Source organism: Chenopodium album, chromosome 10 (assembly GCF_948465745.1).
Source record: "Chenopodium album chromosome 10, dcCheAlbu1.1, whole genome shotgun sequence".
Classification (NCBI taxonomy): Eukaryota; Viridiplantae; Streptophyta; class Magnoliopsida; order Caryophyllales; family Amaranthaceae; genus Chenopodium; species Chenopodium album.
In genome coordinates this window covers 39,858,262-39,875,762 of record NC_137843.1, presented here as the reverse complement: position 1 = coordinate 39,875,762, position 17,501 = coordinate 39,858,262, and the positions used below count along the sequence as shown (strand labels likewise).

At 36.5% G+C, this 17,501-nt stretch overlaps 2 protein-coding genes, 1 long non-coding RNA gene and 1 pseudogene across 3 annotated transcripts; 1 reads left to right on the top strand and 3 right to left on the bottom strand.

Moving 5' to 3' along the window:
* Window positions 1–395: 395 nt before the first annotated feature.
* Window positions 396–493, bottom strand: LOC145565833 (small nucleolar RNA R71; annotated as a pseudogene).
* Window positions 494–3,412: 2,919 nt separating this feature from the next.
* On the top strand, window positions 3,413–5,627 carry LOC145563927 (uncharacterized). Its single transcript, XM_081624316.1, has 4 exons — window positions 3,413–3,539; window positions 3,905–3,973; window positions 4,080–4,157; window positions 4,253–5,627. The coding sequence occupies exons 1-4, from the start codon at window positions 3,525–3,527 to the stop codon at window positions 4,514–4,516; spliced, it is 426 nt and encodes a 141-aa protein (XP_081480442.1). The 5' UTR covers window positions 3,413–3,524; the 3' UTR covers window positions 4,517–5,627.
* Window positions 5,628–12,279: 6,652 nt separating this feature from the next.
* Window positions 12,280–13,164, bottom strand: LOC145563926 (uncharacterized). Its single transcript, XR_014094684.1, has 4 exons — window positions 12,929–13,164; window positions 12,624–12,802; window positions 12,481–12,540; window positions 12,280–12,397 (listed from the first exon to the last, which is right to left on the bottom strand). It is a non-coding gene; the product is annotated as an uncharacterized LOC145563926 (long non-coding RNA).
* Window positions 13,165–14,148: 984 nt separating this feature from the next.
* LOC145565197 (protein FAR1-RELATED SEQUENCE 8-like) lies at window positions 14,149–15,389 on the bottom strand. Its single transcript, XM_081625273.1, has 4 exons — window positions 15,215–15,389; window positions 14,803–15,123; window positions 14,494–14,739; window positions 14,149–14,396 (listed from the first exon to the last, which is right to left on the bottom strand). The coding sequence occupies exons 1-4, from the start codon at window positions 15,387–15,389 to the stop codon at window positions 14,149–14,151; spliced, it is 990 nt and encodes a 329-aa protein (XP_081481399.1).
* Window positions 15,390–17,501: the final 2,112 nt, after the last annotated feature.

The window sequence follows — 17,501 nt, the reverse complement described above, 5'->3', positions numbered from 1 at the left end:
GTGCTAATCTGAGAGTAACATTAGAGGAGTTGGGAACTCCGGGAGCCTAAAAGTTTGAAAGCGGAATTGCTCCTGTGTCGGAATTGCTCCTCCCACGACACAGGAAGATTAGACTAGCGATGATTACATTGATAGAAAGGCTCCAATTTAGTGGAGCCAAGCATGAGAGTCCCCTCAACCATCTCAAGGAATTTAAGAAGTATTGCAATACCATTAAGGTGAATGGGGTTACTCAAGAGTTCAATCGACTTAAACTTTTCCCCTTTTCTCTCATTGGACGTGCTCTAGAGTGGTTGGATAAAGAGGTGAAACCAAACTCTTTGAGGACATGGGATGAAGTGACAAAAGAGTTTCTATCTCATTTATATCCACAAGAGAAGACGGCCGAAGCAAGGACACTCATTCAAAGCTTCAAGAAAAAGGGGAATGAGAGCTTATATGAGGCATGGGAAAGGTATAAGGAGTATCAAAGAGAGTGCCCACATCATGGGATTCCCACCTATCAAATCATCCAAATTTTCTATGGAGGTCTAAGCCTTCAAGGAAAATTTTGCTTAGATGCCGGTGCAAGAGGCCCTATCATGAACAAGACGGAAGAGGAGGTGGTGGACTTAATTGAGGACGTAGTGAGACACTACATGGATTGGCAAGAATGCAAGAGAGAGTGGACAAGCAAAAGTGGTTCTACAGTGTATTCGATCGACCATCTCAATGTCATCAACAATTTGTCCTCACAAATTTCAAACTTGGGAAAGGAGATGACCTCGATCAAAGCAAAGCTTGAGAGTGCTTCATCACAAGCACTAATTCTTCCCTCCCACAATAAGGGGAGAGGTACATCTTCTAACTTAAATCCTCCTTCTACCTCAAACAATATGCCAAATGGTTGTTTGTTTTGTGATATATGTGGATCGTATGATCATGATGCTTCTAATTGTCCACATGCTTTTGATAATTGTGATGATGTTGATAACAATGAGTGTGAACAAGTGAACTTTGTTTCAAACAACAACAATGGGCAAAAATTTGATGGACAAAGGAATTTTGGGAATAGGAACTCTTACCAACAAGGGAACTTTGATAATTATAACCAAAATGGAGGTTATAAAAACCAAGAAAATCAAAATTTCCGAGGCAACTATAACAATCAAGGCTATAATAATCAATGTCAAGGTCAAGGGTCTGGAAACCAAAGCCAAAATCAAGGCTATGGTAACCATCACCAAAACAATGGCCAAAATCAAGGCCGGGGTAATTGGAGCAACCAAAATCGAGGTAATTTTTAAAACAACAATCAAAGGGGACCTGAAGGATTTATGCCTTCGTCAAGTGCAATTACTAAATATATATATGGATCAAATTATGGAGATAATTAAGTTCGTACATTTGGGTCGTTGTTATATCATAGCTAGTGGTACTAACGATCTTTCGGCTAGTAAAATAGGCCAAAGCCTAATTGAACGTATCTTATAAGGTCACACAAAGGGCCTAGATCGAGCACGAGAGGACGAGGCCCATGATGGGCCTCATCCCCTAGTATGGCCGTCCATATGGAGTTATATGGAGGGTTTTGGGCTTCATAACATAGTTTAATTGTAATAGGATTATATATAGACTAGCTGCCTAGGGTTTTGGACAAACAATTTAGTGATTTGTTTGATCAAACCCTAATTAGCAAACACGAAACCTAACCCCTCTCAAACTCTCTCTCTCCTCCTTGGCGCCAGTGTGGTGGTCGATTTTGTCCATTAAAGGTGGTGATCGCGGTTTTTCCTTTCACTCGACCAATCTAGTATTTGTGGATGGCTCGTTCAAATCCCGTGGACTAAGTAGAGGAGCAACGCTTGTGGCTCTATTCTCTCCCTGATTTTCCAGTCGAATAGCTTCGTGGAATTCACGCTTCAAAGATGATTATGTGTCTTGTGTGTTATGCATGCGATCTTAGGATTAGGTGCTTTATGAATATGATTCATATTTTTCCGCATTATAGTACCTATAAACTCCTATAGTGGTATCAGTTAGCCTCTTGCATGAACACACTTGATGATAATAATACAATTATTTGAAGTCCATGTACTTAATTTTATAATCAATTAAGAAGGAGAAATTAATTTAATTATGGTTCAATTATTACATTTAATGTGATTACACTTTTGGAATTGATTAAATGTGATTTAATATGCTCAAATTAGCCATGAAGAGGACCGATTTATGCCCTAGCTCATTCCAAAATTTCAAACCCTAGAACCCTAATTTCGAATTTTTTTCGAAAACCCTAGCCCTAAAATTCGATTTTTTGTGCTTGTTTTTTATTTAATTTGATTTGTTTATGTTTCATAATTTTAATCGGATTGATTTATGCATAAAAATGTTTTGTGTATGATCATCAATTTAATTTTAAAAGTTAAAATTAAATTGGGATTAATTTTATGATGAATCCTAATTTTAATATTGAATGGTGATTTAATTTTAAAATTCTGACTAATTTAATTTAATTTTAATAAATGTTATTCTAATTAAATTAAATACAAAAAAAAATGTTTAAGGCCGACAGCCGCGGCTGGGTGACGCAGCCATGGTGGCTGCCGACCAGGTGGCGGTCCAAGAAAGAGGGGAAGGGGAGGCCGGAGGTCCGGGGTGGCTAGGCAGCAGCTGTGCAAGCGTTGCACACTGCTGCCGTGGCTACCACTACTATTTCTTGCTGCTGCGATGCAGTTACCCACCGTGGCTAGCTTCGGCTAGCTAACCACGATGGCCAGCAGCCGTGCAGTACACGGTTTTCAAAAAAAAAAAAATTGTTTTATAAATTATTTCAAGATAAATTTTGATTTATTTTGGGATAAGTATTAGTTGATTTGAAATAAAATATTTTATTTAGGATAAAGTCAAATCTTTCAAAAGTTGTTAAATTTGGTGATTATCCAAAAATAAAGTGTTTAATTTTGGATAAGATTTGTTAGGATATTCTGAGCATATTCTAAAAGGATAATAATTGATTTAAATAATATGATTATCCCATAATTAGATTAGGATATAATTGATTCTAAAATTATTTGTTTGGCTAGTAATTAGGGTAGAATCTCCTAAATTTGTTAGGATAATCATGGAAGATTAAATATGATTTATCTTTCTAGATTAAAATATGATTTGATTCTATCTCATGCCTAAATTAAAATATATGATATTTTATAAACAATCATGAATAATATACGATATTATCTAATTTTGATTTAAAATATGCGGTGAATTCAGGTTTATCTCCACGATAAACACAATTTTGTTTATCTAGGGGCGTTGGTGTCATTTCGCGTGTTTAATGAGGGGCAAGCATGGGATTGTCTGTTTTTTCGTTACATCGCCGTTAAGTTTGAAAATACACGGAACTTAACCTGATTTAACCAAAGGTAAGAAATCGTTTTGTTGAGAAGTTAAACCTGGGTTGGGTGAAGTTGAAACTGCTTTGGCATTATGGCGACTTAGTCTTCGTTTCACCATATTGCTCGGCGGCAGACGTCGGCGTTTGGATGGACGCGAACATGGTAAGTCATCCTTCGACATTTATATTAAAATACTTGCAATTGTTTAAGGATCCTACAAGTTAGGGTTATAAATATTTTTAATTTCCCCCAATTATTGATATTTGAATTCGACAAGTTAGGGTTATAATTTTTGAAATTTGAATTCGACAAGTTAGGGTTCATTGATATAAATTTGAATTCGACAAGTTAGGTTTCATTGATATAATTTTCATAGTATTAGGATGTTAACAGTGTAATTAATGAGTCAAATTGTTGTGGTGAGTATGTGAACTTGTGATTTTCTGATTACTCAATTGTTGAATCATGTGGTTATTGATTGGATTAGGCTTGTTTAGGTGTTTATTTCATTTAAGAATTTTTTGTAGGGTGTTGATGAAGGTGTTAAGTTTGAGCGGAGATACAGGAAGTCTGATTTGTATCCTGGTTTATTCAAGGTAAAACTACATTGATGTTGATGCTTTGTTTGTCTATGTTGGAATCTTACTGGATGTTTAATGTGTTCACGGTCTATATATAATGCTAATTATGTTGGTGTACTAGGACAATCGGTTGTCAGTTGGTGGGAAAGTGAAGCATGATCACAGTGTTCTGAAGGAGCATTCTAGACGAAGTACTCGAGTAGGAAAATTTCCTAGTCTTTTGTTTTTGGGGGTATGTGTATTGGTAATGCTAGAATTGTATTGTTAATGTTGATATTTGATTTTTGTTACCAGGCTCCTAATCTCACTTGTCGGATTGAGACTTTTGGGAGGATATGTAAGAGTTTTGATAAGCAAAAAAGAAATTGGGTGATTGAAATAGGTTTTGGTGGGTTGCTGAACATTCCAATTGATTTGCAACTTCCGAGACAACTTGGTTATTGGTTAATGACCCGAATAGACCCCATTAGTAGGAAATTCATTGGTGGAGATGGAACAGAATTTAGGTTTTCAAAGAATCAATTGCATTGGGTTTTTGGTATTCCTAATGGTGGGTAACCTGTACCCACCACCAAGAGGATCATGACTGATGAAGTTCGGGCTTCAAGCAATCAAATTTTCAGCATGTATGGAAAATCATGGCATAGTAAGTTCAGCAGGCATGTAGGGAGATTATATAATTCAAGAGGAATCCCTGTCGATTCCAATATGTTGGATAAGGTTGAGGGTCATTGGGAGAAGGATGATGAAGTTGAATTTAAGACTTTGTTTCTGTTGTTGGCTCTCCATATGGTACTTTGTCCCGCACAGGCGACACGCCTAGCAGTTGATCTCATTCCTGCGTTAACGTGTGCACCTTAATGTTCAAGCTATGACTGGTGTGGACTTGTGCTTGATAATCTGATGGAATTTGTTTCCAGCTTTGCCAATCGTTTTTATGGCATTGGCTTTGCTGCTGGGTGTGGTGGTTGTATAATTTTTGTTGTGATAATTGTTATTTCTGTGCTGATCTTTGTGCTTTATATGTCAGTCTTGGTGGTTTGTCTGGCTTCCCTTCCTATTTGATGATCATACAATTGGTAGAAGCGACGCATGGTAAAAGGTGATATCATATGCTTCATCACCTTCCTCTTAGCAACATAAGGAAGTGGTAACCTTACACATTGTTGGGCATTTCTTCTCAGAACAGTTGTGTACAAGCTGTCGGGACGGTTCTTTCTCTTAGAGCGACGCTTTTTGAGGGGTGGTTTAGGTAAGGGTTTGGGTTTGTTTTCTCTTTTCTGCAATAGACTTGTCATTGCGAGAAGCAGTGTTTCTGGCATCCATGCTAAAGGTGGAGGAAGAAGCCATGAATTGTCTTTTTAGGTTAAGGGTGTATATTTTCTTTCTTTTTTCACCAATAGAACAGGAGGAATATACCCACAATCCACAACAATGAGTGCTTTATATAATGGCATTATGTAGGGTCTTCAAGCACAGTCAGTACCCTTTTAATTGGCGTAGAGTTTATTATTTTATAATTCTATCATTTACATAAATACTTTGTAATTATTTGTGGAGGGCATTATTGGGTATCCCTTAATTCTTAATATATGAAATTGAATTAATTAGTTATTAATAACAAATTATTAATTTGTACAATAATACGGTTCACTAAAGAAGGGTACAGGAATTGATCTTGTTAAGCTGGTATCTTCTTATATTTCTGGTGGGCCCACTGTGTAAGGTAAATATCATTTTCCCTTTTCTCGTTTTAATTATGTATTTACTTATATATTTTAGGGAATTTGCTCTTCATGTATGTACGTGCTATTTTCCCGGATATTTATATATATATATATTTTTTGGGGTGATTATTATTTATTTTATTTGCTCGAAAATATTTTAATTGGTGTTAAATATTTTTCACCATAAAACGGTGAAAAACATAAACACGTGACCCATTAATAAACCATGATTACATTAATTACGAGGCATGTTTGATTAACAATAGCACAATAATTTAATAACACAATACATTTAGAAGGACTAATTAGGATGCGAATATGACATATACATAATTGTAGCTGCAATTAAAATAAACACCACCGGCAGTATGTAGCTGGATTCCCTAGCCCGGACATCGACTGCCTCTGAAGAGTGCATGTTGCCGGTGTAGCACTGGTTTCCTGTTACTTGCACATGGTGTGGTGCAACCCACATAAAGAACCCGCAGTTAGTGCAGCTGAAATAAGCTCGTCTCGGGTTTAGATTTGACCCAAAAACTCGAACGTCAGGAAACCGGGGAGGGCTGCAGCCACACAGCGGCTAATGGATCACAATAGACAGATATTCATTACGCGTTTGTCGTCGACTATTTTTAGAAAACATATTTTTTGTCTTTATTTCCAAACAAAGATTTTCAAAATTAAGAGCATACGAGTTTTTGTGAAATTTGATCTCCCTTTACAACAACTTAAAGAAGAAGACTATAGTTGTACATTTGCCAAGTGGACGGTGGTTATTGGATTGGGATTTGTTCTTATTTTACAATAAATCAAGTGTTCCTATTTCCTAATTACGACAAATTTTTTGATTATTTCAACAACTATCATATGAGCGTTTATGAATTGGGAATTAATTTAAGTAATTACTTCACTTTTAAAGAATTTTTTACGGTTAAATCACATGAATGTTTTTGTTCTTCTTGTTAAGTTTCAATTCCATATAACTAGTTAAGCTTTAATATATCGACTACCAATTTAGCTACCAAATTCTAATTTTATTCAACATTAACAATTGTAGTTCAACCTTACTTTTACTTTTACCGCGTAGTACAATTCGATTTTTAATTTTTTTAACTGTTACCGCAAGCCTATTACACTGTAGTACAGCTTTCATTTTACTAATACCGCATAGACCTTATGCAGACTGTATTGTAGGGGTTGCGGTTACTGAGTGAAGCATGCTTTGGTAAAAGTTCGAATTGTCACATCAAAATTTTCAGAGTAGTGTCGGAACTAACAAGTTAGACTCCTGCAACAAGCAATGTAGAGGATACAGTTGTGTGTTGTCACATTTCATGGGAAAAGTGAAACAAATTTTCCTAAAGTATGTACTTTTACAGTGTGCAAGGTCCTTTTTCTCGCCTAAAAACTCCTATAGTGAATGTCTTTGTAACGTCGGTTACAGTATATTAGGAAGTTACCGTTTCATTGTTGAATTGTTTAATCGCTGTTTTACCACCGTTAAACAAAACTTGCCTATTACAATTACTTACTTATTACTTATTTTTCATAACTAACTCGATTAGTTAATTCTTAAAGTGTTTGTTAAAAATTAAGCTAAAGTAATTAATTATTCGTAACAAATTAGTGAATTTAATGTCACTAATTATTGAATTATTTGCCATAAATACAATAACACAAATTAGTCCTAAATACAATAACACAACACACCACTTATTAATTAATTCTTAGAGTCGAATGTAGGGGTTATGAATACAGTAAGATTTTGTCCTCCGAATAGAAATAGAGTTTTATGTTTCGAATCAATCAATGGTTACATCAAAGATTTGTTCTTAACGACGATTTCATGATTGAATAACCCACAATTGATATTTTAGGTACCGGGTTCAATTAGTCTTCATAATTGATTTCATTCATCAGCTGTTGAGAATTCGTAATCTTTGGTATCTTGATCGAAACCATAATCCGTGATATTTTGATTTCAAATCTCAGCTGATGAGAATCCATAAGCGGTGGTATCATATATTCATTTCATATTCATTTAATGTTGCCACGGATTAACCAATTAACGTTTTGAGGGTATACGAGGTTATACTATAGATTAGGGTATTCATTACAATTAAGTTATTCGACACAATATTGTGAGGATCCAATCATATGTCAGCTGATGAGAATCCGTAATCCGTGATATCTTGATCGAAACTGTGATCCGTGATATCATGTCTTCATTACACATTCATTTAATGTTGCCACGGATTAACCAATTAACGTTTTAGGGGTATACGGGGTTATACTATAGATTAGGCTATTCATTACAATTAAGTTAATCGACAGTACACAATATTGTTAGGATCCAATCATATCTCAACTAATGAGAATCCGTAAACCGTGATATCTTGATCGAAACCGTAATCCGTGATATCATATCTTCATTAAACATTCATTTAATGTTGCCACGAATTAACCAATTAACGTTTTAGGGGTATACGGGGTTATATTATAGATTAGGCTATTCATTACAATTAAGATAATCGACACAATATTGTTAGGATCCAATCATTTCTTAACTGATGAGAATCCGTAATCCGTTTATATCTTGATCGAAACCAATTAATTTAACCATTTTCACAACCCTACATATAAAGAATACATGTTACAAACACATTATAAGGACGATTTCATAATTAACTAATCTTTTGGTTTCACTTAACGATGTTTTGGATTAACATATTAACGTTTCAGGGGTATAACGGGTTTTGGATTTGATTAGGGTATTCATTAGGGTATTGATTACAATTTATTTCCTAGGTTAATATGAGGTTTAGGGTTAATTTAGGGTTTAGGGTTACACTATAGCAATTTGAGGTTTAGGGTTACACTATAGCAATTTGGGGTTTACTGTAGCACTTTGGGGTTACACGTGTGGCGACTAACACGTGTAAAGGCATCAAACAGAGTATAGATAGAAATAGATTACGCAAATTATTCATTATATTGACCTTTCTTTATTTTGGAAGTACCCATTTCAAATCAACCTACCTTCTTTCATTTGCACTCCACAACAATGGCTTTTTTTAATCCACAGAGCCCTGTTTTCCCTGAAGGTTGCTATCTTGTAGAAACGACTGACGATATGACTTTCTAGGAGCCAACTCGGAACACGATTAGTGAGTTGGACTTCAATTCCTTCAAGTATTAGCTGGAAAACGACAATGGGACCTTGATTCCTGTGAAGGACGAGGTACTACGTGATATTGTTCGAATCCCTGAAAGTCTATGGGATAAAAAATTGGAATCATTGGTCATGAAGTCCAAATCAGGTATCATCAGCCCTATACACTTGCCTAATTTGCTTGACTGCATTGGAAAAGTTGATTTGTTGGATGTGTTCTTTAAATTACATAATATTAATTTTGAGTACATTAGGGTTTCTAAAATCATCCCTATTTTCTTGAAAAATTTAGTTGACCTTGTGCCTGTCCTGAACTTCTATGGTCCTGTCTACTGTCTTAGTCTTAGGAAGCTGAAAATAGAGATTGGGTGTTACACAGATGCACTCCAAATCTTTTACTTGTTTAAACCTATTACTACTTTAGATTTTGTTGCCAATAAGGGTAGTTATGAAGGAATTCCTTGTCATAGGTACACCCAATTAACCCTTGTTCCAGAGAGTAAACCATATGAACCCAGTTTTAGTCTAGGGTCCACCTTTGTCCTTTGGAACGCTAGGGGGGTTACCAGACCCTCTTTTAATGGCAAATTCAAAGAGCTGGTGAGAGTTTATAACCCAGTATTGGTTATTGTTATGAGGTCCGTGTTCGACAAAAGCATTACAAAAAGTTACTCAGCTCCTTAGGCAGCAATTTTGAGGGCCGACTAGATGAAAGTGTTGGGTTAAAGAAAGGAATTATCATAATATGGGATAAGACCAGGGCAATGGTTGATGAACTACTGATTTCTGATTTTAGGACATGCCCCCTCCGCATTGTTGGATCGATTAAGGCAAGTATTCAAGCCCTGTTTTTACCTTTTCATATGTTTAATCTTGTTTTAAATATAAGTTTGATTGAACTGCAATGTGTTCTTAATACTTGGTGTAAACATTGATGAGGACGCTGATTCTGTGGCAGGTTGCCTCTATTGAGGGACGACTAGCGGTGAATGAGCTTGGATTTGATTAATGAGGAGGAATGGCTTCGATGTTGTTATTGAAGTGTTGGATCTGCTTTATTGGAAAACTATCATCTTACTAATTAATTATGTCATGTCCCGGTTTATGTTGCTGTTAAATACTTTTAATTTACGGATGAATGTATTGTTATGGAGATTTTCTAAATCCTTACCCCATTATTATGATTATGATTAAGATGTCTATTGTTAAATTTGGTTACGATTCTAAATTAGTTGAAATTTGGTTAAATTTGGGTGAAATTTGGATAAAATTGGTTAAAATGGTTGCTACACATTACAGTGTTACATAGCAACCCAGGTTTAAATGCAGTAGGCATCAATCTTGAGAAAATCTCAGCTGATGAATATGATTAGCACCATTGGACTAAAGATATAAAATCTCAGTCACTGTAGCTCATATAAACAAATTTTATAAAACCCAGTAAAATGTGATTTTAAGTAATGTTTTTAACACCAAAGGGGTGTTAAACTAGTGTTAATGAGAAGACGTGAACGCAACATGTAATAGCCAAACACATAGAGATTGTTATGTAGTTGTAATCAACAAATGACAACTTATTAATTACAATAGAGATGAAGTGGTGCATCAACGTTTTCCATGAACATGAGGCACAAGATATGGAAGGATTTTCCATTACCTTGCAGTTTATGACAAAGCACTGACACACCTACTCCCCTCCCCCTATGTTCAGATAATGAATTTACCAGTCACAGTTCCCTCTGATAAAGAGACTTAAAGCAACACCAATTGGAACTAAGATTAAGAAGTTCCATTCCAAAGAAGCTATACTATAATATAAAAGGGATGAACACACTTCTTTTCCATTTCATCTCCTAACCATTCCATCACTTTTCAAACTACCTTCCAAGCGTTAACCATGCATAAAAATAGCAAATCAATACTGTCACAGAATGCGTAACTACAAATTAAAACAACAAAGGGCAAAGGTGTTGTTTTTCATCCAACTAAACCTGTACTTTACTTTAAGCCTGTACAAGCCACAGAAGAACCAGAGTTACAATTCAATTCCGTGGAATACTACTACAATGAAGCTGAGTTAACGAAATTCAACAAGATAGGAGTTGATACACTCCATTCTGAACTGTGTAGCAACCTAAAAGACGAGATAAGATACACTTTCCCTTGGAGAGTTATGAGGATTGGTAATCGTCCGGTGCAGCCAGCCTACATGCCTCTTATTAAGGACGTTGAGGCGTATCTGCATAAGGGAGCTGCTGTGTTCTTCAAATGGTTTGTAACAGATAATCTGTATACCATAAATGTATCAGTTGAATCTTACATCACTTGATCAGGTTCCACTAGGTACTATCAGGCAATTATTAGAGCAGACAGGGAAGATAAGTTGCCACGTCAAAAGCAATTTCCTAAGGGTTCAAAGGTTATTTTGTGGAACGGAAGGAATGTCCACCGGCCTTAATTCAAAGAGAATATTCAGATTATTCGCAAAGAATTTAATCCTATGTTAATTGTGGTGACAGAGGCAAGAGTCTCAACACCAATGTTGCACAGAGTCAAAATAGATATGGGAAGTGGTTACAAGGTGGACGAGGTTGGCCCAAACATTGGTTTGGGTGGGGTTCTTTTGGCGTGGGATTATCGTGTGGAGCCATTCTACACCCGCAGGAAATCAAGCTTGTACGGGCATATTGTGTCCTTCTTTATTGGAGTAAATATCAAAAAGAGCAATGGTAGATTTTTTTTTATTTTTTTACAAGTTTAATATACGAAAAATGATGAATGTTAACTAACTATGTTATGTATGTGCAACCAGGATACGAACAAATGAACATATTGACAGGAGAGTGCCGTCTTACATACCGGACATAATACATGTTAGCGAAGAGAATGGAAGCGACGATGCTGAAGCGATAATATCTGAGTGATACACCAATGCAGGTCTCGACGATGACCCTACTGCCCATGATTGGTACTAAGAGGTGAACATGCAGCAGGGAGGACCATAACCCAGTAGTAGTTATCAAGTATTAGGATGTAATGAATGTTATGAAGAATAAGTTTACATGAGTACCTTAGGTAGCTTCAGATTGCTACAAGGGTTCTTGTTTATTTTGTTTACTTAGAATGTGATCACTGTTATCAAACTTGAATGTTTCAAATTAATCCGAGCTTGTGGTTATTTGGTTTACGGAAACGAGTAGGCAGGAATTAAATAGTATCATGCTCAAAACACAACATTATACGCACTAAATGCAATTTCAACATAGAAACAGTTAATTAAATAGTTTAGATCAAGGTACAGAACTACTGCATCCATAAATACATGCCATCCTCTAGGTTCAAAAGGACTAAAGAAAATGTATTACAATAACAACCATGTACTCAGTCCTTGAGTCGATGAATCTCTGATTCCATGCCATCACTGAGAATTCAAATGAATGTTCGGACGAGCAATCGTCGCTATCACTGAGATCCGGAGTGTCATATCTGGTGCTGCGTTGCATATTGGCATGCTGATCCTACTGAAGTTGTTTTTGTCGTCTAGTATGCAAACAATGATAGGGTTTTAGCCTAGATCAATATTAGTAATTTGTAGACAAGTACGTCTGAAACAGAAATGTTACCTGAACTTCCCCATAGAACGAAGCCAGATAAAAGGTGTCAAGTATGAACTTAGTTGCGTGCTGCAATAATTAAGTCACTAAAAGTTAGAACAATTATGCACAATACATATATACGAAATTATAAGAAAAGGTCCTAAACGTACATCAGGCTGCTTGAGTTTCTTCTTCTTATGACCAGTCTCTGCTTTGGACTTGTTTCTGCTACCCTTGGGTCTTCCCCTTCGCCTCTTCTTTGTAATAGGGCCTAAAATAGGTACCTTGTTTTAAGATTGTTGCCATGGCGGTGGAGGCTTTATAGTAGCCTCTACGTGACACACTATTTCTGGTACATTGTCATGATCAGCAGATAAGTTAGTATCACCCTGCTGGGATGAACGAGTTACCTCTTCATTCAATACAGTTGACTGCATTGGAGTATATGGTTTTCTGATAGATGAAAAGGTCATACCTTCTGCATCTTCTTCAGTAGGAAAGTTAACAACTTCACTCACTGTACGCAGTTGATCTTTTTTCTACTTTGCTTCATCTACATCACTCTTCAACTTACTAAGGGTTTTCATTACAAGGAGGACAGTTTCATCATCCACGTTTACAGCAACTTCGCAAAGGACTCAAAATTAGATAACATTGCGTTGAATCTCTTCACTTGCACAGTTTTAGAAGGGTCATGGTACGGGAATGTTACCCGTGTGTGCCTTCTTTATACATCCTTGCGCCATCGAGTCAGGATGTATTTGTCTGGTATGTCAAACACCAGTTCTGGTCAAGGATCCATAACATGTGTTTACACATTATTCCACAGCTCTCAAACTTGCGGCAGTCACAGGACACCTCCTTTCTGATACTGTCAAAGGTGACCTGGTAAAACCTCCTCGGATCTGTTATGACTTCCTCCTTTTCCTCTTCTGGAATTATCCAAACACGGTCCTCGAGAAGGTACTGCACAACAGTTTCACTAATCATTTTCTCATCACGACAGTAGCAATACATCAATTTAGACAGCTCAGTTTGAATTTCTTGGAATTTGGTGTCGGTGTAAATCATTTGAAACAACTTCTCAAGCTATTAATACTCTCCACTCTTTGAGTAGTCTTCATCCCCGCCCAAAAAAACTCTTTCATACACGCGGGGACCCACATCTCTCGTTCTTAGAACATGTACGTCAGCCATTCATTACTTTCGAGTTCAAACTCTTTAATGAATGAACACCAGTTCCGCTCGAACTCCAGGGTGAAGCTCTCATAGATCACACTTTTCGGCAAATTTTTAAACTCCGAATACCTACACATCAAAAACCATCATACGAACATGGCATAACACATTAACTACATGAAAAGGCCATAATCTGACCAATTATAAGCTAGATTATCAGATGCATCCAAAGACAAAACACAAGTATACACATGCAAATACAACAACTTCAACTAATATGCTACACAATCCAACACATGCAAGGGAATCCAGATTTAACAACCCATATGAGTGGGAGTGAGATAAGTTTTACACACTGAAATACGATGTAAATGAGCCTTTACACTTACACACTTACAGTGGGAATTTCCCAAGCTTGTCACAAAACTTAGAACTAATATGCCATATGCACCACCTATGCCGGGTGTGAGGCATTAGCTCTTCCAAAGGTTTACGCATAGCCGGCGCTTGATCAGTCTAAATACCCATTGGTGCTTTCCCTCCCATACAAGACAGCCACTGCTGAAATATCCACCGAAACGTATCAGAGTCCTCATGAGAAACTAAAGCACAGCCAAGTAGAATACACTGCCCATGATGATTTACCCCGACAAAATTCGCATATGGTAAATCGTACTCATTAGTCAAGTAAGTTGAATCAAAGCAAACTACATCGCCAAAGTATTTGTAGGCAGCCCTACTACGAGCATCCACCAAAACACATCCTTCAGTCGACCATTTTCATCTAAACGGTTTACATGAAAAAAGTTTTGATTATCAGCCATCATGTACTCAAGTAGGAAATCATGGCTGACGAGTCACCCCCTACCATTTTCAAACGCCTCGCCTTGTAAACCTCATGTTGCATATCCTTCACATTCATTTGCATGTTGCAGCCATCTTCCATCTCAACAGCAAAACACCCGTGGATACGAGAAACAAGAACCCCCTCCTCATAGAAAACCATCAACTTCTTAGCCACTTTCTTTGTAAATTGCTTCATACAATACTCCTTCACTAAATTGGCTTGGCTTGGGTGCGGTTTATGATTATTATGCTTGAGAATAACTGTTTTCAACTCCCAATCACCATCACTATTAACACTAGAATAAATCCTCCAACCACACTAACACTTTTTAGACTTCCTCTTAGCACGATTCAATTTAGGTTCTGAAATAGGACCACCAACAACACCAACTGAGCCACTGACCTCCATGGTTTTAGCCCTCTTCTTTGCCTCCCGCATAGCCCTCATCTCCGGTCTCCCCCAATACTCACACCACCATGTAGACCCCCTACCCTCCATATCTTTCTTCTCCGTCTTTTTAGAAAATGAACCTTGAACCCTAGTCACACCAAATCCACATTGCTCACCATATTCCTTTAAGTATGATTCTACATCTTGCCATGGCTTGAAGACCATTCCAATCTTTAGAGATTCAACAGTGTGCACTACATTAACCTTATTACTAGAAACAACAGTATGGACAGTTTCTCCGGTCCCAACTAAGGTTCCTGCTACGGCCCTGGATATCAGCATCACCATCACCATCAACACATGGAGACCTAGTTGATTCCCCATTCTCTACAACATGTGCCCATGTAGGAGACTCTGGAACATAAGATTCGATCCCTCCACCACCATCTCCATCAACATCAGAATCAGTCTCTACAACACACTCTTCATTTATATTTCCCCTGTCAACATTAGCCGCCATTGCTGGACAGACCAAGCATAACAACTCACTGTCACTCCACATAAAATAAACACAATATTCCATATATAACTTAATCATGAACACATAACATAAGCACATTGCAAATCATAATTTCATCCACCAGAATTAAGGATCTATTTTCAAATACAACAGCTACAAATGAATACAATGCATATTATTACAAAATTTTAATTCAGGAACTTGTTTCAACAGTACTTAAATCCAAATCAACAACATTGCAAAAATGAAGCCAAAACTACAAAAATAAACAAGCACATAGGCTATAATTGAACACACCCCAATTCAATTGCAAATCATCTACTCTTACGGACAAGAGAACAACCACTCTTCATAAAAAAAAAAGAATGTATCTCCATACACACAAGCAAAATACTAGGGTTTGAACGACTTAAGTAAATTTCGGGCATACTTTATTTGTCAAAACGATTCTCCTGAAGGGTTGTAGTTCACTATCAACAACACTGTCATCGAAATAAGGGCAACAGAAATCGGTAACAATTTGTATTAAATATAGAAATTTCCCATACAAGCCTCCATTGCTGAACTTCTGAGCTAGAACTTTTTTTTTCCCTCATTTTTTGCATTCTACGTTTTCAATCAAATTAGGGAAATAACTACTGTGTACTAACCATGGTAAATTTTATCAAACGACGTTAGACTTGAGTTAGAGAACATTAACAAACGGTTGTTTTCACCGTTTATAACTTTTCCCTCATCTTTTCCCTGTATATATTATTTTATTCTACTGGTGCATACCCCAAAGCATTTTATTCAGCGAATTTCCATCCGATTCCCTTTGTTTGTTAATCGTTGAGATCAATGGGGGCCTCCTCTAAAATATGAGATATTTTAGGAAATGCATTGCCTTAATTATGAACATTCGATGTTGTGATTTAGACAAGCATGTTGAGTGATTTATTCTATAGCACTTTTATATAATATATGATATTATGTTGCTATATATGGACTAGTATGGCCTATAGATTCTATATACGATCTGTGCATTGTGGTGTATTTTTGTAATCTAAATACAGTCTACAAACCGTTAAGTATTTGTATAACATTTATTTAAAGTAAATAGATTAGTTATTTAAATATTTTAGTCCAAAGAAACCCATGAACTGAAGGCGCAAAGGAGCAAGGTGGATGGAAATCCATGATGGTTCAAGTGGGAGCTTTTTCATTTCTAGTTTTCTTAGGACTAAGGGGCCATGCTATGTCATTTTTTATTGCATTAGTAGATTATGCATGTTAGACTTTATTTATGTTGATTAATGATACGCTAGAGTTCACTAAACAATCACAACATAATAAATCTAGGTCCCAGTAATATTGAGATTGCTTTTCCAATTAAAAACCCAACAAACCTTCGATGATTAATGATAGGTCATGCTAAAGCTGGGCGTCATTTTATCTCTTGGGAGACTTGGGGTAAATCAAGTTTTACAATTTTAATTGGTTGTGCTCAACAAGGTTACCAAAAGCGTTTAGAACCTTGAAGCAAAGAGTAATAATTAAACATGTGATGGTTATTTATTCAACCAAAAGTTACAAGAGTTGTAATCAGTAAAGAGTTTTCTCACCTTGAAATTTAATGGTTGATGGTAGGGCCAAAGTCCGGTGAATTATTGCACAAATAAAAGGTCTTGGAATCACTTAAAATTCAATTGGGATTAATTAATATTGAATAAATTGCTTTTAAAGTTACCTACATAATTCATTTATGGTACTTTAATATTAATTAAACATAATTATTAAACTTTGCCTTATTTTGACATAGATGGGTAGCCGTAACAACGGCAACAACATTTACAATCTACGACCATTCCTTAAGAAGGATAGGTTGAAAGGAGAAAACTTTTCCACTTGGAAAGGATGCTAAGGCTTATTCTGAAATCAGAAGGTAGGGAAGATGTCATGGACACCCCATTGCTAGGACCTTTGGCAGAAGATGCTACTGTGGCAGAGGTCCGTAAGCGCAAGGAAGCACTAGACAAGGTTGTGCCTATCATTTGCTTAATGATTACTACTATGGAGCCTAGTCTTCAAAAGAATTTTGAGGACCAGGATGCATATACTATCATGCAAGAA

Bases quoted from the DNA above. Each gene is read 5' to 3' on its own strand.
- LOC145563927 (XM_081624316.1), top strand. The intron at 3,974-4,079 runs GTAAAACTACAT...TTGGTGTACTAG, and splicing joins TGTATCCTGGTTTATTCAAG to GACAATCGGTTGTCAGTTGG. The intron at 4,158-4,252 runs GTAGGAAAATTT...TTTTGTTACCAG, and splicing joins ATTCTAGACGAAGTACTCGA to GCTCCTAATCTCACTTGTCG.
- LOC145565197 (XM_081625273.1), bottom strand. From the start codon at position 15,389: ATGGCGGCTAATGTTGACAGGGGAAATATAAATGAAGAGTGTGTTGTA. The intron at 14,740-14,802 runs GTTAGTGTGGTT...AGTTGAAAACAG, and splicing joins TAAGAGGAAGTCTAAAAAGT to TTATTCTCAAGCATAATAAT. The intron at 14,397-14,493 runs GTGACTCGTCAG...GGTCGACTGAAG, and splicing joins GCGTTTGAAAATGGTAGGGG to GATGTGTTTTGGTGGATGCT.